Here is a 25,021-nt window from a genome sequence, read left to right as displayed (position 1 = left end):
CTGGAAGTTCTGGAAAATGTGGAAGTTCTCGGTTCACATACTGTTGAAACCTGGCTTGGAGAATTTTGAGCATTACTTTGCTAGAATGTGAGATGAGTGCAATTGTATGGTAGTTTGAACATTCTTCGGCATTGCCTTTCTTTGGGATTGGAATGAAAACTGACCTTTTCCAGTCCTGTGGCCACTGCTGAGTTTTCCAAATATGCTGGCATATTAAGTGCAGCATTTTAACTGCATCATCTTTTAGGATTTGCAATACCCTCTTGGAGAGTACACTCACTAGTTTGTAGTTTTTTTAATTTTGGTTGAATATATGTGACATAAAATTTACTATCTTCACCATTTCTAAGTGTACAGTTCAGTAGTGGTTAAGTATATTCATATAATCTCTTGATTGTTACCTTCAAACAGAAACTTGGTACTCATGAAATAATTCCTTATCTCCCCGTTTTCACCAACACCAGCAACAACTACTACTACTCTCTCTAAGAATCTGATTATTCTAAGCATTTCAGAAGTGGAGTCATGATATTTGTCTTCTCATGATTAGCTCATTTCACTCAGCATAATGTCCTAAGGTTCATACATTGTATTGCAACATATTTTTAATGTAGCAGGAGAGCAAGGACTTTACCTATCTTGTTCATTGCTATATTCCTAAGGCCTAAACCAGTCCCTGGCACACAGTAGGTGCTCAATAAGTATATATGAGATAAATTAATGTCCCCAATGCAAAGCCTTTTATGGATGCTTCACAGCTTAAATAAAGGAAATGTTCTATATTATGATATTTACTAGTATTAGAAGATAATTTGAAAATGCCAAATATATTTCAGAGTAGTTGGACAAATTCATAACCACTCTAAATTGTCCAAATGAAAGCAACCATTTTCTTAGTATTATATTGGCTCATCTTTCAAAAACATAAAGCATGTATAAGGCATTAAGGAGGAAATATATGTGCCAATTCAAAGAGTGACGTGTTGCTTTCCCCTGGTTTCTGTGCTGGATGACCGTCAAGGGATCTGAACAACGACAAGAAGGTGAAGGACTGAGTGTCTGAACTAAGCTGCTCCCCCAAAAGTCTCAATGCTTCTCCATCCTGAGCAGTGATGCTGGTTTATTTAATGCCTCATTAAGAGTGAATTTCCTTCCATCCTTATGAGAGAACCTACATAATGAGTTTATCATCATGGAGGCTTCCTTTCCTCCCCAGAGTGTTGAGATGGCTTTGTGCCAGACATGGGGAGATCCCCAGTGTAGGGCAGCAAACCAACCACAAAACAGGTAAAAGTGGCTAGAGGCTGTTGTCATTATTATGGGCTGTTCAGAGCTTAGAAGATTAGACCACTAGTTTCCTGCCTAAAAAACAGAGAAACCTTCCCTCTCTCTTCTTCAAAATGATAACCTTTTCAGAGAACTCTCTTAGTAAGTTCTGAAAGACTAAAATCCAAATGCTTAAGCTTGAAATTCAAGGTGCTCCACGGCCTTGCTCCAGTCTACCTTGTCAGCCCTGTCATCTAGTATATTACCACCTTTTGAGTTGATATGTAACTCCTCTCAATTTCCATATACCACCTGTGACCTCTTGTTTCCAGGTCTCAGTCCAAAGGGTTCATTCTTCCTTCCCATCCATCCTTATTTGGGGATGTATCACCATGTCAAGCTGCATCATCCCCATCAGTCTATCAACAGACACCAAGCATTTACCCAGCTCCTCCTAGAAGCCAACAGGTTTAGCAGCTAAGGAGACCATGAAAAACTAAACAGAAAAGTCACATGCCATCCCTTCTCTCTCAAAGTATTCTTCTTCAGCTAGAAGTGGTTTCTCCTCCTTTGGGGTCCTACTATGCATTTTCTACCTTAAACGGGGGTTATTTACACACATTCCTCATCATCGCCTCAAAGCATAAGCTCTTAGAGGGCAGCTTTATGATTTTTTTTGTTCTGGACTTCTAGCACAGTGTTGTCTACCTGATTCCTTAACATAGGAGGCACCACAGGAGGATAAGAGGCTTTTAGACTCTGGAATAAGAAAACCTGACTTAAAGACATCTTTGACCAAACCACTGAAGCCTTGGAACTCATATCTACAAAATATGGCTATTTACCTCTCTCAGGGGAAACAGGAACCAAACGAAATAACATGGGATCATAGTTCTTATTAGGTTAGCCAAAAAGTTCATTTGGGTTTGTCCATTAACCCGAACAAACTTTTTGGCCAACCCATACATTATCAAATACTTTTTGTCAGTATTCAATTGGTGCTAACAGAACATGAGTCTCTCATGTTCTCCTTAGAGAAAACAGCATCACAGAAACCACATGTGCTAGTTTAGCAATCATGATTGCCTTTCACTCTCTCTTTCTGCAAGTAAGTTATGCCAGACAACAGTATTATTTTATTTGAAATATTCTGGTTGTGACAACATAGAATTTCTATATTCTTCTTATTAAAAGAACTTATAACTATAAACAACAACTTAAAAGTCCCAGGAGGTCATCTTCATTACATCCCCATGAAATGCAAAGAATCCATTAAAACAAACAACAGTAAACCTGCTGGCCCACCCAACTCGGGATATGCTTTCATCCTGGAAAAAAGGCAAAGGCACTTTCTATTCCAAAGCTGCTTTTTGAGATAGTGTGCAGGGCTGTGTGGTTTCTGAGAGCTTCCGCCATGGCACACCAGGACCAGGGCCAGATGGTGAAAAAGGTGACGGCGCAGTCCATCGATCTCATCTTCAGACACTTGCAAATAGATCCCGGATTCAGGTGTAGCTTTAAAGCAAGTGAACAGCATATGGAGGGCTGTATCATTGGTTTTGATGAGCATATGAACTCACATTAGATGATAAAGAAGAGATTCATTCTAAAACTCAAGAAAACTGGGTCAGATCATGCTAAAAGGAGAGAAACATTACTCTGTACCGCAGTGTCTCCAACTAGGAATGATCAGCGAAGTGACAAATCACTTGGCAATATGGTGTGTTTTTTAGGTATCCTTCGTTAGAAATGTTCTAAAACATGTATTCATATTGTTTAGCTCACCCTCATGTTATTACCCTCTGGAGGAGGGCATGGCAACCCACTGCAGTATTCTTGCCTGGAGAATCCCCATGGAGAGAGGAGCCTGGTGGGCTATAGTCCATGGGGTCACAAAGAGTCAAACATGACTCTCTGCGATTCAGCAACAACAGCATGTTATTACCAGATGACAAAAAATGCTGTGGGATTGTTTTTATCAAAAAAAAAGAGAGTGAGGTAAAGGCAGGAAAGTGCAAGGAAATGTGCCTCCAAAAAAAAAAAAGTCATATTTAGAGTTTGCTTCACAGAGGATTCCACTTAATGCAAGTATTCTGTTACATCATGTCAACATCACATTCACAAAATAGAGTTTATCCTAGAATCTCAGAGTATTTCTTGTGGACATCATCTTCATTTAGGCTTCACTTTTAGAGTCAAATTAAGTAGAAGTTATAGTTATTTCTCCCACTGAATTACCAGGAAAAGAGACTATCTGCTTAATGGTCACAAGAAAAGCACCTGCCTCTCATATCTGAGTAGCCCAGACTCCCAGTCACCACAGACCAGAAAGACAACACAGAAGCAGCACCGAAAACGAAATGAGGAGGGGACTGCCTTGGCGGTCAAATGGTTAAGACTCTGCGCTTCTATCGCAGGGGGTGTGGGTTTGATCCCTGATGGGGAACTAAGATTCCACATGTCATAGGCTGCATTCCCCCCTCAACAAAAAGAAGGAACCAATGTCACCCCTGTGCCTGCTATAACCCTCAACCTACCCACTACCACCTGCATTGTATAGACAAGTGACCTGGACCAGGAGAAGACCGAGAGCCAGATGAGCACAACCAAATGACATGAAGAAGCCAGGGTTCAAATCCAGGGCTCTTAAACACCAGTTGCTTATTCTCTGTTGTAACATCCAGCCTTCTCATAAAACCTAACTCCCTCGGGTTCTTCCTTTACTTTATCCCTCCTACAGTCAGATGCCAGGGAGGTAAAGCAGACACGAGGAGGCCTGGGCTCTAGCCCCAGCTGGCTGACTTGCGTAATGAAGGGTGACTCACTGAAGCCAATGTGCCTCAGTTTCCTTGTCCAAAAATATGGTGACACTAACATCTGTTCTACCTGGACGTCACCATGGAAATGTTAAAACTTGTTTCTGCTATTCTGATCATCAAAATGGATTATTTAATTAAGGTACCTTAATTACGAAATCTATATTGTTTTCCCTATATATATATATATTTTTTGACTCTTTGGGGGCAGGAGTCAGCAAATGCTGGCACTAGAGTCAAATTCAGCCCATCGAAGGCTTGTACAAGGCAGCCACGCCCATTCCCATACCTACCATCTACAGCTGTTGTCACCAGACCACATAGGACAGAGTGTGACACACACCGTGCGGGCTGCCAAGTCTAAAATATTTACTCTCTGGCCCCTTAAAAGTTTGCCAGTCCTCACACTGCAGTAGCCTTAAACATCAGAGGCCAAAAAGTAGCTGACAAATTACATTTTGAATTTTCCTCAAACCACTATTTTCCATGTAACACATCTTATTTGTCAAAAGATTTAACACACTGTGTGTATATAGATATAGATATAGATAGTACATAAATAGAGTGAGTAAAACCAATTAGAAAACCACTTTCTGCAAGTAATAAAATCATCTTGAACAAGTCAATCTCAAGAAGATATCTTAGATGCCTAAAAATGAATGTCTGAAATTCTCTATTTCTAGCAAATCATAATCTCCAAATTCTACAAAATTACCATCTTGAACAAAATAATTTTAAAAACTTGTCCGTCAAATCACCCTGTCCTGGAATTAAAGTAGAGAAGAGAAGCTCAGGGTATAAATGAAACATTTCCCATGATTTCCGACATGAAACTATTCATTACTCTGCCCTCTCCCTTTTATTATTCCTTCTTAAAATCAAACTACTTTGTCAATCCTTTTGTGGCAGAGTTGAGTTTTGGTTCTGAGATTTTTCAGTAAATAGCTGTGCTCCGTTTTGTATTTTGAACAGGCTGTGTGTATCCTGTTCCTAAACATCTGCTTAAATGCCAGAGAGGAAAGCGTGCAGCGTGTTTTAACAAGTAGACTTCCTCTGCTTCTCAAAGCCTTCAAATATTTAGTTTCGAAGTGAATATACCATAAGCCAAAAAATTACCACCCACCCAATTACTCTGTCATTTCTACTGTAAAGGTTTATGAAAAGAGACAAAAGGAAGGGAAGCAGACATTATTGATGATGGAAAAGGAAGAAAAGCAATGAGAATAAGGAAGGCAATCAAGGAAAGTAAAAATGGAAAAAAGCCATTTAGCTCATAATAACCTAATTGGGAATTTCTTTTCCCCTCCCTTGTCTATAGCCCTCCAAAAAAGCCAAACAAACAGCTTTGCTTATTACTGATAAAGAAGAAGTCCTAAGGTTTTAAAGATGGACTGAACTTTAGAAGCCACTAAATATAAACCATTTATTTTATGGGCGAGAAAAACTAAGGTCCAGAAATATTAACTGTCACATCCCATGGATTAGCTAGTTAGCAGCAGCACCAGGATTAAAATCCAATTTTCCCAATCATCAGTTTAAACACACTTCCCATTAGACTCAGCTCTCTGCCCTGCTAATGCATAATATGCCATTTGGCACCCAGCAGCTAAATTCTCCTTAAAAATATGTCCGAAGTACCCCTATCATCACCAGGAAATTAACAATACCCCTTTAAATAGTATCTATGGGCACATGTTTTTTCCAAGTATAGACTATCAAGAACAGTGCTTCAACCTCCAAAGAAACCCGAGTCACAATAAAGCAGCAGGATAATCAAAGAGCTAATGAGGACTTAAACTGCCTCCTAGTATTTTGTCTTGATGGAAATCAGTTTGAAATAGACACCCCCCCACCCCCTAGACACATGCTCCCAAGACTAAACAGCAATATTCCATAAAAAGACCAGATCTAGCCAGTGTTATTATCTGTCTGACATTTGGGTTATTCTTGTGAGTAACTCATAAAGTAACGTGGGTGTCTGTGATTATTTGAGTACACATGGCAAACCATAATTGGTCAAAAAATAATAAAAGACATTTTTCCGTGACAAAAATACCGTATTGAATGACAACATGGCAGTGTGACAGCATTCAGTGGACCACAATACTTTCTTCATTTACAAAGTAGTAAAAAGAAACAAGAATGTAAAAGGAAAAGCCTTTTTGCAGTAACTACCATAGTTCATATTTAGATTATGAAAGATTAAAAGATTTTTAAGTGCTGACAGTAATCCAGGAGCATATCTTCCCCCAAATCCATGTCATACATCAAACTTATAATTTTGCCTTTTGATACACAGCAGAAACGTGGCAAAAGATGCAAGTCTGTGTCCCTTTCTACAACTGAAACACACATATTTGACAATTTTAAGAAATTTTTTAGAACCTGGCTATTTACAAAAGTTTCATCACCACCATCCAAATTTCCTCACATAAGTCAAATCTAACATAAATTCGACTTATCACCGAGCAGATAAAATTTGAAATGGATCAATGCAAGCTGTACATTGAGGTCTTAAAGCCTCTTTCCTCCTGTCCCCTGATACCTCCCCATAACCACAGGCTGTGTCCATGATAAGTAACCAAGGGTAATACTCTCCTTGCCATCTCTCTCAGAAACCAAAAACCAAGTTAAAAATGATTCCGAAAGTAATTTAAAAGATCTCGTGAAGGCAGCATATTCGTACTGGTAGACAGAAACCCATTCAAGCAGAGAGCAGTGTGAATGGAGGGGGTGTCTAAATGCTACGATCTCATCAAACTCTAGTCGGTCAGGACAGTTAGGGACCGTGGAGGAACTCACCCACTCGGAAGTTCGTGGCTGTCAGGGTGTCGGCAGCGTGACCATTCTCACTAATGAGAGTGGTGGTGTTCCCCTTCTCACAGCTGTTCTGACAGCTGCCCTTGGTGCAGGTCACTTTACAGATGCTCGGAGTAAAGACCACCTTGATGCGGCCAGTGTGGTTACTCACTAGGAGTGGAGGCAGAGAGAAAAAGAACAACAAACACATCAGCTTAGTATCCATGAACTTGCCTTGGAAGGTTTAAAAAAAAAAAGGAAAAAGAGAAAGGAAAGGAGGGAGAAGGGGAAAGAGAGAGCCCACAACCCGACAGGTTTAAGGCAAGAGGGAAGCCTTTAGTGCTCGCTGCTCTGTATCCAGTGGTGTCTCTGAAACAGGAGTAGGAAGCTTAGCAAACAGAACTCTGGGATGCACTCCAAAACCACATTTGAAGTCGAGTCACTGGAGTGGGATTACTAACCACAATGCTGCACTTTATTCACGGGCAGACAAAGAGCAGTACGGAGGGCACGACAGATGAAAGAGCCAGCCCTGACAGGCAGATGCAACGCACAGAGGTTGGCCGTGCACCTAGCGCTGAATAAACTCCTGTGTCCTCGACTTGCATACTTTCCCTGTTCCTCCACTTATTAAGTCACTATTTGCAGCCCGACCCCTGGAAATGTTTTAGGCATGCGGCATGTCTGAAAACATCTGTCTCAAATCTCCTGGCACTCCCAGCTGAAGTGATCAAATCCTGTGACGCAGCTGCGGGAGCCCAGTGCTTTTTCACAACTCTGGGGCACTCTTTCTCCATAGAAAATTTTTCAACCTATATTTTCTTTTACTGTGAACAAGGTCCATCTAAAAAAAAGGGAGGCCAAGTCCCTGGGGCTAAAATGTTGGCCTCCGTTAAAATGCCATCCCAGAGCTCTCACTGTGCCTCTTCACATGCCATAAGCAGGTATTTCTTTCACTCATACAGCCCTTAAAAAAAAAAAAAAAAAACACCAGGTGCTACCACCTGTTATAAGGCAGGGGCAGCACAACATCATAGAATTGGCACTCATCTTCAAGTCAGATTCTGCGTGGTAATCCTGGCTCTACCGTCCTGTGATCTTGGACCTGTCATCTCACCCTTTCTCCAAAATTTGAGAGAACTAGAACTGATATTTTCCAGCCAGTTTTAACTTGCCCTGTTTATCAGGGGTCAGCAAGCTATGGCCCTGGGATTAAATCTGGCCTACTGTCTGTTTTTGTAAATAAAGTTTTATTGGAACACAGCCACTCATGCATTTCCGTATTTACAGCTGCTTACGTGTAGTAACAACAGAGCTGCACAGAGAAGAGATGACTTCATCCAGAACTGCCACTTGCAGCCAAGCCCCAGTTTAAACTCTGGCAAAGCACAATACAGAAACCCTATTTGGATATCTACATTTGTGAAATGCCCCCAGCCAGTTTCTTTCACTTTCCAGGGGCCTAGGCAGAAAACAAAGATGGTAGCAGCAGCTCAAGAAAGTGGAAAAGAGGTTATTCTTCTCTGAAGCTTTAAGGCTGGTTGGAAGCAGTGCTCTTCCTGGTATCACTGTGTTACTGCTGTCACCATAGGAAAAGCCTGCCTTTGGGTCAGCCCATCTCCTGCTATCCGCTGCCCAACAGAAGAGATTCTTCCCCCTTTACACTGCTTTGGTTTGACAAGGATTGTATTTTCAGACAATCACCCAAGAAGCCTCTATAGGCCCTCAACAAAACGTGGTCAAATCTGAGCTTGGAAACAAAAACATTAAACCAAAGGAGCCATCAGAATTTCAAGGTTGGAATGGGGCTTCAGATATATTCTGACTTCTTTTATTTGAACATCTGTAGGAACAGGGAGCTCATTACCCACTAAGATGGCACATTCTAGTCATGAGCTAGTTTCTCACAAATGCTGTTCTTAAGCTGAAGTTATATCCTCACAGTCGGCTAAACTCTTTAATTCTAGTTCACCTCCCCTCACAATCTAATGCCTCTTCCACATGGCAGCCCTTCAACTCATCAAAGATATTACATCAGAAGCCGAGAAGGCTGACGTTACAAGGGATCTGAGAAGATCCGCTTGGGTTGGCCCTCTCACTGAAATGAAAATGATTCCTCTGGAGCAGAAATACTCTCAATTCTTTTCAAATGTTTTTCTAAGACTGTTTCTCATTCACCAGTGGTTCTAACACAGAAGATCAGGATACATACTCTGGGGTGGGGAGGTATCTTAGTGGCCTACCAGGTCTTCCAGCCCCTTCCAAGAAGGCACCCAGAAACTTTTTCTACCAAGAGCTACACAGTGAATATTTTAGAGCCGTAGGCCTATAGGACTCTGCTGCAACCATTCAACTCTGCTGCAGTAGCAGGAAAGCAGGCTGGGAAAAACCTGTTTGTCAATGAATGAGTGTGGCTATGTTCCAATAAAACTTTATTTAAAGAAACAGTTTTCAAACCAGTGCTTTACATGCTTTCAGGACACTTAAAATTTGGGGTGGACTATGAAAGTGAAAGTGTGTTAGTCGCTCAGTCGTGTCGACTCTTTGCGACCCTATGGACTGTAGCCCACCAGGCTCCTCTGTCCATTCAATTCTCCAGGCAACAATGTGTGTTGCCATGCCCTTCTTCAGGGGATTGTCCCAACTCAGGGATCGAACCCTGGTCTCCTGCATTGCAGGATTCTTTACCTTCTGAGCCACCTCATACATTTTAAAAACTACAATGGAATGCTGATTCTAAAACAGACAAAACTCATCTAGTTTGATTTTTTTTTTTTTTACAGTAGAAGGAAAAAAAAATCAGCTTAAGTTGTCAGACCACGCTTACAAATATCTTGAGAATACTCTGTGTGTCTAAGTGTGTGAAGCCCAGGGGGAAAAAAAGAGACAACATCATCCCACTTCAAAAGAATATAAACTTCTATTTTTTCTGGCTCCTAGTACAATAATGAAGATGAAAATGGTGTGCCAAATATTTTGTCTTCTCTGGCGTTAACTCGTAGTGCCAGCAGCTGCCATGCAGATGCCCATACCATTACCTAAATTATGCTCACTTAGGTGAACTGAGACATCCAAAGAAAGCAAGCCCTTCATCATTATTCCCATTTTACCTTCCAGCTACAGTAGTCACTTTATAGGCACTTGAGATTCTCTAGGCCTATTGTTTTTAGTATGTTTCTTTGCCAAAAAAAATCTTTTTGGCCTAGAATTATCTGTATTTTCAAAAGACAGAGACAGTTTCACATGACTTAATTCTGAGTTTTTAACACTCATAACTTCTTGGAAGCAGAAGATATATTTTATATTTCTCCCCTTGTGTTTCATAAGTATTCTGCTATAAGTAATCTAATTCTAAAACAGACATTTGTATTCTCAGTGGATCCTGTGTCTACAGAAAACATTTATAATATTTCTTCACTATAATTAGTTTTAGTTTTCCACATCAATCTCAAAATCAATACTGAAAAACTCAACTGTTTGACATTTTGTCATCCAGAGCTCTCAGAGGATCTCTGTAGACATTAAATGCCTTAGAAAATAGTCTTACCTCTGTTCACTCCTTTCAAATCATTTCCACTTCTTTAAAATGATTTCATCATATCTAGAGTATTATGTGAAGAGTACATTTCACAGTACACACAACTATGATACAGTACTGAGTTTGAAATTCTTGGCATGTGATGAGCTGAATTTACTCATCTCTCAAGAGTTCAGTGGGAATTCATTTGGTCTTTAAGAGGCATCTCCCTCAAACGCCTTGAATAACTTAATAACCAAGGTCCTGTGAAAGAGAAAGTGAAAGTCGCTCAGTTGTGTCTGACTCTTTGCGACCCCAAGGACTATAAGTCCATGGGATTCTGCAGGCCAGAATACTGGAAGTGGGTAGCCTTTCCCTTCTCCAGGGGATCTTCCCAGCCCAGGGATAGAACCCAGGTCTCCCGCACTGCAGGAAGATTCTTTACCAGCTGAGCCACAAGGGCATAAAGTAGGTAACCCACTAAATGTGGAACAAACAAAGTGACTCAAAGGATGACTAAACAACCCCACAGAGACCAGGGGCTCACAGGTCTCTCTGGTCTACCACTGGGTTTACGAGTAATGAAAAGTGAAGCCCATGGTTCAGATCAGTGGAAGAAGACCATCCCTAGCTGCACGCACCGGCTGACTGAAGTATTTCAAATCTCTGAAGCCGAAGTCAGCCCAGTCAGAAAGTTAATAGGGCAACTGCTAGCACAGCTTTCATGCCTAGTCCCTCTGGCAAAAACATGTAATTTGTAGATCCTCGTAGGTAAGTCAGCCCCAGAAATCTTTACCAGGCACTTTGGGTTTTAGAGTCCTTGGCTAGAAACAGATTGCCCAAAGCAACATAGCACCTCCACTCAGCCTCCAAGTCAGTCAATCAAGACACTCAAGAGTCAACATCCCGTTCACAGATCCTGCCAAACCCTGTGTGCGTTCACACCACCAAGAAGAGGTGCTGGCACATGGGTTAAAACAAACCACAGACATTCAGACTGAAAGACAAATGGGGTGGGAGCAAGGCCGATACCCTCCCCAGTATAAAAACCTTTCATTTCTGCTTCCCAATCCTAACAACAGAGCAAAACTTAAAAATGCGAACACTGTCCTTGACAAATGGACTTCAGTCTAGAAAAAAGCACAGCTGCCATCTTTCAGTCATGAAACTAGGATGTGACCAAAAGCAAAGGCAGCCAAAGAAATAAATATAACAAGTTCAAGACTCACATCAGAGGTCATGAACAAAGTGTGTCTCCTCACATCCAACCAGAATGCTGTGACTCAGCCCTCACCCAACGTCAACAAGAGGGACCAAGCAGCACCAGCAACATCTTCGGAAGGAGAAGCATCGTCTCCATGGGTACAAGGATCCTGCCTGGGGGTCGGGGGCCTATTTAAAGAGACTGAGGAGCCGATTCAATACCCAGGTCATGTGGGAAAGAAATGAAGTGAAAAGCTCATTCTCCAGCTTTGCAACCCACTGCCTGCCCCCAGGCCAAGGATTCTTTGAAGGAAAAATCATAAACACATTAAATAATGCTTAGAATAACAGGACTTGATTGTTCAGCTCTCCGGCCTTGCTTAACTCCTCCTGGACTACTAAAATAATGCCAATAGAGTAACCCGTTCTCAAGAAAGGTGCTATGTAAACAGATATGTATCAAATCTATTACTTCATCAGGTTACCCCAGTCTTGGAAAATTCTTCAAGAGGGAAATAGAGGTAACTAGTTCTGCTGTGGGCACTTTCTCAGATGAGAATCTAGGGTTACAGTCCAGCACCATCTCTTGGAGTTCTTCCACAGAGAACTAACTGAATGAAGGGAGATATAGTTGCTACACAGGTAATATAAACTAAAACATCTGCCCCCTCCTTTGAATGCTCCCTTAATATTCACTGAAGGAAACTGTATCAGTTCCTCACCTCTTACACAGGCCTCTGATTTCCTTACATTTTTAAACATGTAAGAAGACAGATATACAAAGAGGCAAAGGAAGCAAGTATATTAAATCATTTAAGAATACATTTCTGGATATATTCTGAGTTTCTTGAAGAATGGCTTATTTCTCATAAAGCAGGTACTAAACATAGGCCATGTTTAAAAATGTAAATACAGTTCCCAAAATACTCATTTGGCAGAAATGCTATAGCTAATTAACTAGCTGTGGTCAAGTGTGACTTCACTTATTATTTCATGGAGAAAAGAGAAGCTACAAAGCTAGGCTATCAACTTTCCTGGATCGACAGTAATCCTGCCTTTCTCCCAATAAAGGAGGTGGTCCTTCCTAAGACCAACTGTCCATTAAAGCATGGATCCCCTTCCCCTCTTGCCCAAAGACTTCCTCCCTGTTTGTTTCCATTAGCAGGCACACCTGCTGTACCACATCCCATCTGTCAAGAACACCTCTCCTCTCATCGTCCCCATTCCATTCCCCGGCAGGTACCGCTCTGTTTCCCAGCTCTCCTTACAGCCAAACCCCTCTGAAGACAGGCTCTGCTGGTTGCCTCCACCACCTCCCCTCCTATTCTCTCTTGAACCTGCCAGAGCCAAGCTCTTGCTGTCAACACTTCAAAGCTGCCCCAGTGAAGGTCACCACTGGCCTTCAAATCCAACGGTAAATCCTCTAGCTCCTTATGGGTCAAACCTCCAGCCTATTTGACCCAGAAGAACCACTCTGATTCCTGATGCACTTTCTTTACTTGGCTCCTAGGTTGCCCTCTCCTCTTACGGTTCTCCCCTACCTCGCTGGTTCCTGCTCTTCCTGATTCTGTTCAGGGGAAGGCTCCAGAGTGCAATCTCTGTAGCCCTTTCCTTTCTATATCGACTTGTCAGATGCTATCATCCTACCTCATGGATTTAGATGCCTTATACAGATTTCCTGGCGGTGCAGAGGTTAAAGCATCTGCCTGCAATGTGGGAGATCTGGGTTCAATCCCTGGGTCAGGAAGATCCCCTGGAGAAGGAAATGGCAACCCACTCCAGTATTCTTGCCTGGAGAATCCCATGGACGGAGAAGCTTGGTGGGCTACAGTCCGCGGGTCACAGAGAGTCAGACACGACTGAGCGACTCTTATCTTATCTTCTCCAGATTTCTGGATAGAGAATGTTTAACTCTGGCCTGGACCCCTCAATCTTGTATATGTGCATATAGGAACTGGAGATGTGTGTGTTTATGTATATATCCAAGTACCCAACTGTACAGCTGCTTCCAGGACTCTGCCAGGTAGGTGTCTAAAGTTTAGTGGTCATCCCAAGCAAACATTCAAAATTAAGCTCTGGTTCTTTCCAGATTGTACCCACAATCTAATCTGTTCCTCTTCAAGTCTTCCCCTGTCTCTGAAAATGGCAAATCTATTCTTGATCCTTTTTCGGTTATGTGAGATACAGTACAACATGCAAGTCTTGTTAGCTCTATGTCCAGGGGAATAAGTTCTCACCACCTTCATGGCAAACACTTTGGTGCAATTCACTGTCATCTTCTGTCTGGATTATTTCACGTCTCCCAGCTTGACTCTGGGAGACTCTGCCCTCCTACAGCTTTTACTCACACAGCGTTCGGAGCACCCTCAAATGCTTGGCAGTCAGATCGTGGCACCCCTCCCTTCAGCGACCTCCCGTCTCACTCAGGGTACAAGTCAAAGGACCTCACAAGGGCCTGCTGGGCTCTCCACAAGCTGTGAACGCCCTACACCCAACCATGTCTCTCACACCTGTTCCCAAGCCACTCACTCTAGCCTCTGTGCTATTCTTCAAATACTGTGCACATTCCTGTCTCAGGGAACTTCTTATTCCCTCCGTTTAGAATATGCTTCCCCAGAGATACACAGTGTCTTCCTCCCCTTCAAGACTGCTCCAGAACATCACACGACCAAAAGATTTTCCCCGACTACCTGGCATAAAACTGCAACACCACCCCCACCCCACATTACTGATTCTTTCTGTGCCTTGGTGTACATTTCCTATGTATTCTAAAGACACTTTATAGATTTGGTATTTCACTACTGTCATTAAACACAGGCTCCATGAGGGCGGGAATGTGTCTGGTCACTACTAAATACTGAACATGTGTCTCAGAGCAAATGCTCAAGACTTATCGAATGAATAAACTTCACTGACAGAGAAGGAAGGAAATAATATTTATCTAAGGGATAATTGTCAGTAATTTTATTTAAAAAAATAAAGAAACTTCTATGAAACCTTTGGCCTCAAAACATTTATTTAATGCTATATTTGTCAGAGAAAAATATTTTAGTCATAAAAGTTTCAGATTAAGGGAAAGCACAGTTGTTATTCAGGAAACCCTGCAATAATTACAAAAAATGTTTTCCCAAAATCATTAAAATGTTACCCCAAAATGGTCAATGACATAAAGTAAAAAATTTCAATTAAACATGCCAATGACCGAATAACTGAACAAACAGGAAATAGAAATTTCTCAAGAACTTTTTCAAAGGAAAAACAGACAATTACTTGCTCCCAAAATTTCACAACATATTATGCAAAAATTAACATGACACATAATGGAAATTTCCACTAATTTTATAAATAAAATTTAAGATGATGTCTAAGGAGTTTAGTTTTTGAGTATCTTTCTGATTTACTTAGCATTCATTCTCTTTGTTAGGCTAAGAACAACTAGGAAATTACAAACACTTCTACTCAGATTCTTCAAGACAGATGTGAATTTTCATTAAGCCATAAAATCCACCCAGAAAGAGAAATACACTTTGGTTCGCAGTTCAGGGAGACTGGCAGAGGAACTAAGCAGAGATCCAGCAATAAACATGGTAGATTTCATCCCAAATTTCCACTTATTTTAGGAGTTGGGTCTCATTCACCATTTCACTCATTTAAGCTTTGTTTTAGCTTGACTTGAGATTTAAGGACCAAGACATTCACTTAGAATCACACATTTTCTCAACTTCAATCTTGCTTTGCCAGCCAGAGTCCACTATCCCCAGCATGAATTTAAAAGGCACACCTTGAATCTTCAGGATTGTTTTAATAATCTTTCCTTTTTCTCCTTGGAGTTTTCCCTTCTTAAATAACAAACCTAGGTTCTCTTCTCTAGAAATACAATAAAAGGTCCTATTTTCATCCCTGAAACAAAATCCAGTATGTCTGAAGGTACAATATATTTTATAGTCAAAAAGACTCAGTTTTGCCCAACAAGTAGTTTACTCACCCAGCAGAATCTTACCAAGCATATTTGGGAAAAGAAAATATAGTTGGTAATTAAAGTAGAGAACTAGCTAAACAAAGGCTCTCTGATATTTTCATTTTCTGATCTTTTGTGTAAAATATGTTTCTTTAACATCATAGACCCTGAGGGGATTCAAGCAACTGACCAGCCATCCTTCATGGGGTGCCCTCCTCATTTCTGGGGTCCTACAACTGCAGCAAGCTATTGTTCCATGGTGCTTTCTTCAACATGACTTTAAAAACCCTGTCTAGAACATGTGGGAATCTCTCCTCTGCTCCTAATCCTTAATACCAGAGAACCAGCCCCTCCAGAATGAACTGTGGTATTTGAGATGCGGTGACTGCAGAATTGAAGAAACACAAGACTTAAGTTCATAACTTTCACAGTAATAAAGAATACTGGGAGGAGCACAGCAGACCCACTTTCTCAATCCTGAATTGAAGGTGCATCTCTCTGCCTGCATCTAGAATCCTGACCATCATGGCAACTACCCTTAGTGAGGGTTACACGCATTTGCCTAGGGATTTTTAGTTCTTTGGCATCGTGGTTCAAGATGTTCAAGAATTTATCTCCTGAGGGATAAATACCATTGAAGAGATGCACTTTTTCATGTGAAAAGTCTCCACTTCTCTCAAACAGCCTACATCAGCCTTCACAGCAGCACGACTCTCTCGATTCCACACTGACCAAGGCAGTGAAAGAGGCTTAAGAGGACTTCTCCACTGTCCCTGAATCAAAAGAACAAGCTGCAGGGCAGTAAATGCTTACCTGTCTTCTATCCCTAGCTCTCATTCTATCTGGCTAGTTTGTGTGGGCTCCTTACAAAAGCAGGGGGCTAGACACGCTTCACATGATTCAAATTTTCTGTCTCTTAATTTTAGAACAGAATTAGGTTTTATTTATCCCCACATTTGTTGTTTTTCCAAAGAGAAGTCAATGAGGGCATTTGTTATCAGTCTATCACTCACCATTTCCATAAATAACATCTGCTTGTTTTGCACATGAGAATCAAGTCTGACTAAAAGGATACATATCTACTGGGCTGCATGTTTACCAAGGAACAAATTTCATGGCTTGTTCACAAGCCTGATCAAGTGGGGAACATTCCTCATGAGAACCTCCAATGGTCTCTACTATCTACTTGGAGAATCAGGATTCCACATAGTCTAAGCAATTGTTAAAAAAATATATATTCCCAACAAAATCAAACTCCTTCAAAGGAAATGAAGACTCCTTCCCATCCACATTAGATCTCCCTCAGCTTCAGCAACCACGTATAGCCAAGACATCAGGCAGGCAGGACCGTCCTACCATCCTCACTCACACACCTGCTTCCCTCTCATTCAGCTTACTCTTCCCTCCCCGCCCCCAGAAAACCTTTCCTCCTTTCTGTCCACCCTTCATTCTTTCATCCCCATCCATGATTCTCACCAAACTAGGCACGACCAAACATTCCAGCCTTTGACTTTTTCTTGGCTCTTTGCACATACTTCTATTTATGTATGTTTCTCTCCTCCAGCCTTCCCTTGGCCACAATCAAGCCAAAGAAAACAGTTTGTATTCTCATCCTCCCTTGCTATTTTTAACATACGTCCCACCTGGTGATTCTCCCTTTTTGGGAACGGGAAAGAGTATGTGGCGAGAGGGGAGTGACAGGGCAAAGAATGCAGGGGAAGGAAATGAACTCAGGCTGGGAAGAGAGGGGAAGAAAGACAATGGAAAGGGCAGAGAAGTGACTTTTACTCAAGTATCTAATAGCTGGAATTCACAAGACATTGATGGAGCTGAATGCCATCAAGGTTCTATTATTTCCACAAGGGCACTTGGAAATTTCCCTCTTATATTAAAGGCAGACACAAAGAAGAAAACGACCCACTACACTTTACAAAAGCTAACTCTGCTTGAAAGAAAAAGTCCAAAGACACAGCAGAGAAGGAAGTCAAAACCTATTGTACCCTGCACAGGCGTTCTGAATCACTGGAGTTGCTAGGCCAGGAGTGGACACCTTGATGTGCCTCTGCCAGATCGCAATGCTTTTATGTAGGTAATGAGAACCCACTGGAAATACGTATTACATATTAGAACGCCATTTGAGAAGTACTAAGGAAGTTGAACATATGAATATTTTTGTTAACTATCAAAACTCCTCCAAAGTTTGATGGATTCAACTGAAAGAAAAAAGCTATTGAAGAAATTAGTTATATAGAAGAAAACTAGCATTTTTTAAATCTCTCAAGTAATTCTGAACTATTGAATCAGGGATATTCAAGCTTGCAGAACACCAATTCTGTCATTTCTTTCCCCAGCACAAATTTCCCTCTGGCTCAGTTTTTAAATGACTCCATCAAATGGCCCCAGCTACTCTCCCCAAGGGATTACTGCCAAATTCAATATATCTCATCATTAGGCAAGATTTCAGCCTAAATATCCCTTTTCTCAAAGTCGTCATATTATACCTAACTATGCTCTAGTATCATGTGATAAATAAAATTGAAAGCTGATTAGTTGCCAATAAAAAATGAATTACTGATGTGTAACTACACATCGTAAGTTTTTCAGCTGTCAGCTAATTCTTTTTAGGTTACTCATTTTCAACTTTTTCCTTTTGACTCTCTTCAAGACAATGCCTCTCCCATTGAACACGGATAGTTTTAAAATGTGTCTGCAAATTCTTTCATGTCTTTCTTCAAGAGATGATGTCCAACTCCTCTCCTCTTGAGCCTGGACTGGTCTGAGCAACTCATGTCTAAAGAACAGAATAAAGCAGAAGAGATAGTATGTGACTTCAGAGACCAGATCATAAAAGGCACTGCACTGCAGCTTCTGTCTTGCTCTCTTTCCTGGATCACTCTTTCCGAGGGAAGCCAGCTCCCAGGCTGTGAGAATACTCGAGGAGTCTATAGAGAGGCCCATGTGACAAAAAATAAGCCTCCTGCCAACCCCCATGTGATTGAGCAATCCTGAAAGCACATCTTCCGGCCTCAGACAAGCCTTCGGATGACTGTTGCATTTCCCCTAGAGAAGGACCTGAGCCAGAACCAATCAGCTAAGTTGATTCTCGATTCCTAACCCACAGAAACCATAAGATAATGTTTGTAGCTTTAAACCACTAAGGTTTGGGATGATCTGTTACCCACCAATAGATAATATAAACATACACACACACACACACCTTCTTCTCTTTTCCTTTTGCATAAATCTGAGAACACAGAAACAATATGTATGGACCTTTCTAAATGTACAGAGGACTGTCTGCATGATTGATGAACTCAAGAAATATGTTGTTCAGTTGCTCAGTCATGTCCGACTTTTTGCAACCCCATGGATTGCAGCACCCCAGGCTTCACTGTCCTTCACCATCTCCCAGAGCTTGCTCAAACCTTTGTGCATTGAGTTGGTGATGCCATCCAACCATCTCATCCTCTGCCACCTCCTTCTCCTCCTGCTTTCAATCTTTCCCAGCATCAGGGTCTTTTCTAATGGGTTGGCTCTTCACATCAGGTGGCCAAAGTGCTGGAGCTCCAGCCTCAGTCCTTCCAATGAATATTCAGAGTTCATTTCTTTTAGGATGGACTGGTTGGATCTCCTTGTAGTCCAAGGGACTCTCAAGAGTCTTCTCCAACACCACAGTTCAAAAGCATTCATGCTTCGGCACTCAGCCTTCTTTATGGCCCTACTCTCATATCCATACTGACACTGAAAAAACCACAGTTTTGACTATATGGACCTTTGTCAGCATGAAACATACTGAGCACTTACTAAGCTACAAAGTTCACATACACACCACAACCATGAAAGTAACAAACTCATAGCCATTTCACAGACTAGGAAACTACAAAGACATTCATCAGAAATTTGACTAAAGTCATTTTGTTAGGAAATGATAGAAACTGGGTTCAGTGCAAGCCCCATTCTTTCCTCAAAATCCCAATGCTTCTCCTACACTTTTAATGAGCAGTACTATGAAAATTACATGACACTAAGTACTTGGAAAGGTTGGAATGAAGGAGAAAAATCAAGATGGAGCACATAAGGGAAGGATAGGATGAAGGAGGGAAATTAACATAGAATGGAGCACAAACAATGTATTTGGCAGTATGTTCAGGGTCGTGTCCTTCTTCTCGGCTCATTCTTACAACCGTCTTATGGAATAAGTGTTAAATTTTTTAAATATAAATTTATTTATTTTAATTGGAGGTTAATTACTTTACAATACTGTATTGGTTTTGCCATACATCAACATGAATCTGCTACAGGTATACACGTGTTCCCCATCCTGAACCCTCCTCCCTCCTCGTACCATCCCTCTGGGTCGTCTCAGTGCACCAGCCCCAAGCATCCAGTATCATGCATCGAACCTGGACTGGCGATTCGTTTCATATATGATATTATACATGTTTCAATGCCATTCTCGCAAATCATCCCACCCTCTCCCTCTCCCACACCAAGAAACTAACAGAAGTTCAGCAAGATAGGACACAGTGAAACCCCTCACTAGCTCCACCCTCCAAATCTTTCAAACAAGAGTAGAAAGAAGACATGCACAATAATGCCATTCAGCCCTTCCACCACACAAGGTTGTGGCAGAGGCCATATGAAATAATTTGTATGGATATGATTCATAAGCTGTTAAATATGCAAATTCAAGAGGTTATCATTACATGCGGTCAGCTCTTAGTGGGAAAACTCAAATGACCAGCAACACTTTCCCCATGATATTATATATTAGAGAGCAAAACACCCAAGAGCTTGTAAACATGGGAAATTTTCATCCCAAAATGTTTGCTTTCATGATCATAATGATTACTAAAAACTCTACAATAAAGTAAAATTCTACTATCAACTTTGCTCTCTACACAATTTTCAGGTAAGATCTGATTGCTTTCCTTTGTCTGAGAGGTATCAAAACGGATCTCAAACAGCAGTAGAAACCCACTGATTATTAGAAAGCTTTATTTTGCGTATGGATTATTTTTGTTTAAAAAAAAAATCCTGCCAGGACTTCCCTGGTGGTCCGGTGGTTAAGAATCCAGCTGCCAATGCAGGGAACACGGGTTTGATTCCTGCCTGGGAAGGTCCCACACGCCACAGGCAGCTAAGCCCTAGCACCACAGCTATTAAGCCTGCACACCTCAGCTACTAGCGCCCACATGCCTGCAGCATGAGCTCTCCACAACGAGAAGCCTCTGCAATGAGAACTCCACGCATCTCAGCTACAGAGCAGGCTCCACTCACCACAACCAGAGAAAAGCCATGCACAGCAACAAAGACAAGGCACAGCCAAAAATTAATTTTAAAAAATAGACAGGAGCTCTATATTAAATAATTTTTTTTAAGTCTTTACTAAATTTGTTACAATATTGTTTCTGGTTTATGTTGTGGTTTTTGGTTTTTTGACCAAGAAGCATATGGGATCGTAGGTCCCTGAACAGGGATCCAACCCCCACCCTGTGCATTGGATGGTGCCCACCAGCCAAGTCCTCAGGTAATTTCTTAAAAGTGTCATCATCATTAAAGTCCTACATATAATAAAGTTGAAAAATTTTTAAATAGAGTCAAATTTTGACTTTGGACTCACCTAAAAGTAATGTAGGCTAACTGAATTCTGCCAAGAGAATACACTGCTCACAGCAAACACCCTTTTTCAACAACACAAGAGATGACTTTTATACATGGACATCACCAAATGGTCAATACCAAAATCAAATTGATTATATTCTTTATAGTCGAAGACGGAGAAACTATACAGTCAGCAAAAACAAGACCTGGAGCTAACCGTGGCTCAGATCATCAGCTTCTCATAGCAATATTCAGGCTTAAACTAAAGAAAGCAGGGGAAACCACTAGGCCAGCCAGTTCAGCTCAGTTGCTCAGTTCAGTTCAGTTCAGTCGCTCAGTCGTGTCTGACTCTTTGAGACCCCATGAATTGCAGCACGCCAGGCCTCCCTGTCCATCACCAACTCCCGGAGTTCACTCAGACTCACGTCCATCGAGTCAGTGATGCCATCCAGCCATCTCATCCTCTGTCGTCCCCTTCTCCTCCTGCCCCCAATCTCTCCCAGCATCAGAGTCTTTTCCAATGAGTCAACTCTTCGCAAGAGGTGGCCAAAGTACTGGAGATTCAGCTTTAGCATCATTCCTTCCAAAGATATCCCGGGGCTGATCTCCTGCAGAATGGACTGGTTGGATCTCCTTGCAGTCCAAGGGACTCTCAAGAGTCTTCTCCAACACCACAGTTCAAAAGCATCAATTCTTCAGTGCTCAGCCTTCTTCACAATCCAACTCTCACATCCATACATGACCATAGGAAAAACCATAGCCTTGACTAGACAGACCTTAGTCGGCAAAGTAATGTCTCTGCTTTTGAATATGCTATCTAGGTTGGTCATAACTTTTCTTCCAAGGAGTAAGCGTCTTTTAATTTCATGTCTCAGTCATGTCCGACTCTTTGCGACCTCATGAACCACAGCACGCCAGGCCTCCCTGTCCATCACCAACTCCCAGAGTCCACCCAAACTCATGTCCATTGAGTCAGTGATGCCATCCAACCATCTCATCCTCTGTTGTCCCCTTCTCCTGCCCTCAATCTTTTCAAATGAGTCAGTTCTTCACATCAGGTGGCCAAAGGATTGGAGTTTCAGCTTCAACATCAGTCCTTCCAATGAACACCCAGGACTGATCTCCTTTAGGATGGACTGGTTGGACCTCCTCGCAGTCCAAGGGACTCTCAAGAGTCTTCTCCAGCACCACAATTCAAAAGCATCAGTTCTTTGGCACTCAGCTTTCTTTATAGTTCAACTCTCACATACATACATGCCAGCCAGGTACGACTTAAATCAAATCCCCTACGAATATGCAGTGGGGGTGACAAATAGATTCAAGGGATTAAATCTAGCAAACAGTGCGCCTGAAGAACTATGGATGGAGGTCTGTCAGGAGGCAGCGAACAAAACCATCCCAGAGAAAACAAAAAGCAGGAAGGCAAAGTAGTTATCTGAGGAGGCTTTACAAATAGCTGAGGAAAGAAGAGAGGCCAAAAGCAAGGGAGAAAGGGAAAGGTACACCAAACTAAATGCAGAGTTCCAAAGAATAGCAAGGAGAGACAAGAAGGCCTTCTTCAATGAACTGTACATAAAAACAGAGGGAAAAAAACAGAGCGGGAAAGACAGAGATCTCTTCAGGAAAATTGGAAACATCAAGGGAACATTTCACCCAAAGATGGGTACAATAAAGGACAGAAATCGTAGAGACCTAGAAGAAGCAGAAGACATCAAGAAGAGATGGAAAGAATACATGGAAGAACTGTACGAAATAGATCTTAATGAACTGCTGCTGCTGAGTCGCTTCAGTCATGTCCAACTCTGTGCGACCCCATAGACGGCAGCCCGCCAGGCTCCCCCGTCCCTGGGATTCTCCAGGCAAGAACACTGGAGTGGGTTGCCATTTCCCTCTCCAACGCACGAAAGTGAAAAGTGAAAGTGAAGTCGCTCAGTCGTGTCCGACTCTTAGCGACCCCATGGACTGCAGCCCACCAGGCTCCTCCGCCCGTGGGATTTTCCAGGCAAGAGTATTGGAGTGGGGTGCCATTGCTTCCTCCATTTAATGAACTAGATAACCACAATCATGTGGTCAGTCACCCAGAGTCAGAGATTCTGGAATGTGAAGTTAAGTGGGGCTTAGGAAGCACTGTTGTCAATAAAGCTAGTAGATGTGATGGAATTCCAGTAGAGCTACTGAAAACTCTGAAAAACGATGTCATCAAAGTCTTGCACTCAATATGTCAACAAATCTGGAAGACCCCAGACCCCACAGGACTGGAAAAGGTCAATCCACATCCCAATTCCCAAGAAGGGCAGTATTAAAGAATGTTCCAACCATTGGACAATTGACCTCATCTCCTATGCTAGTAAGGTCATGCTTAAAGCCTTCCATGCTAGGCTTCAGCATTATGTGAACCAAGAACTTCCAGATGTCCAAGTTGGGTTTAGAAAAGACAGAGGAACCAGAGATCAAATTGCCAAAATTTGCTGGGATCATAGAGAAAGCAAGGGGATTCCAGAAAAAAACATCTACCTCTGTTTCATTGACTATGCTAAAGCTTTTGACTGTGTGGATCATAACAAACTATGGAAAGTTCTTAAAGAGATGGGAATACCAGACCATTTTACTTGTCTCCTGAGAATCCTGTATGCGGGCCAAGAAGCAGCAGTTAGAACCCTGTATGGAACAAATGGTTCAGGATTGAGGATTGGTTCAGGATTGAGAAACGAGTATGACAGCACTGTCTGCGGTCACCCTGTTTATTTAACTTATATGCAGAGCACATCATGAGAAATGCTGGGCTGGATGAGTTACAAGCTGGAATTAAGATAGATGGGAGAAACATCAACTACCCCAGATATGCAGATGATACCACTCTAATGGCAGAAAGCAAAGAGAAACTAAAAGAACCTCTTGAAGTGGGTAAAGTAGGAGAGTGGAAAAGCTGATTTAAAACTAAACATTAAAAAATTAAAAAACTAAGATCATAGCATCCAGCCCATTAGTTCATAGCAAACAGAAAGGGGAAAGGTGGAAGCAATGACAGATTTCTTCTTCTTTGGCTCTAAAATCACTATGGATGGTGACTGAAGTCATGAAATCAGAAGATGATTGCTTCTTGGTAGGAAAGTATGAAAACCTAGACAGTGTGTTGAAAGCACAGACATCACTGTGCCAACAAAAGTCCGTATAGTCAAGGCTGTGGTCTTCCCAGTGAGAAGCTGAACCATAAAGAAGGCAGAGCACCAAAGAGTTGATGCCTTCAAACTGTGGTGCTGGAGAAGACTCCTGAGAGTCCCTCGGACAGCAAGCAGATCACACCAGTCAATCTGAAAAGGAAATACTGAATACTCAATGGAAGGACTGATGCTGAAGCCAAAGCGCCAGTATTCTGGTCATCTGGTTTAAATAGCTGACTCATTGGAAAAGTCCCTGATTCTGGGAAACGCTGAGGGCAAAAGGAGAAGAGGGTGTCAGAAGATGAGACCGCTGGATGGCATCACAGTGAAATGGACATGAACTTGGGCAAGCTCTGGGAGATGGTGATGGACAGGGAGGCCTGGGATGCTGCAGTCCATGGGGAGCAAAGAGTCAGGTGTGACTGGGCGACTGAACAACAAGAACAGAAGTGACTCACACAAAGAGCTAAAGTGGCAATCTTTTCAATAAACACTACTTGTTTCGACAGTTTCCAACTTACTATATTTTTGGTTTCTACCAAATACATGTGTAACGTGTAAGGTGACGGTTTAAATAGTCAAATAATGTATGACTACTACTGATCCAATGAAACACACTGAATGAATGCATATGAAGCACTTAGTACAGTGGACGGCAAATAGTAAGTGCTAAATAGGTAAGGAGAAAGACCAGGAT

At 41.8% G+C, this 25,021-nt stretch overlaps 1 protein-coding gene across 9 annotated transcripts in view; it reads right to left on the bottom strand.

Annotated features, from left to right (window-relative positions):
* The window catches only part of LTBP1 (latent transforming growth factor beta binding protein 1), a 455,261-nt gene that overhangs the window by 265,043 nt on the left and 165,197 nt on the right, over window positions 1–25,021 (bottom strand). For 5 of the 9 annotated variants that reach the window (XM_040224607.1, XM_040224608.1, XM_040224611.1 and 2 more), the window contains exon 5: window positions 6,885–7,052. The exons of 1 other annotated variant lie outside the window; for it this stretch is intronic. In XM_040224607.1, the coding sequence (XP_040080541.1) occupies window positions 6,885–7,052 (168 nt within the window). Of the gene's footprint in view, window positions 1–6,884; window positions 7,267–25,021 lie in introns of those variants that run through there. 3 more of the 9 variants (XM_040224614.1, XM_040224616.1, XM_040224615.1) reach the window with 3 other exon arrangements.

The sequence above is a fragment of the Oryx dammah genome, unplaced genomic scaffold, assembly GCF_014754425.2.
Source record: "Oryx dammah isolate SB20612 unplaced genomic scaffold, SCBI_Odam_1.1 HiC_scaffold_25, whole genome shotgun sequence".
Taxonomy (NCBI): domain Eukaryota; kingdom Metazoa; phylum Chordata; class Mammalia; order Artiodactyla; family Bovidae; genus Oryx; species Oryx dammah.
Note: the sequence above shows the minus strand (reverse complement) of the source record. Positions and strands in the feature narration are given on the sequence as shown.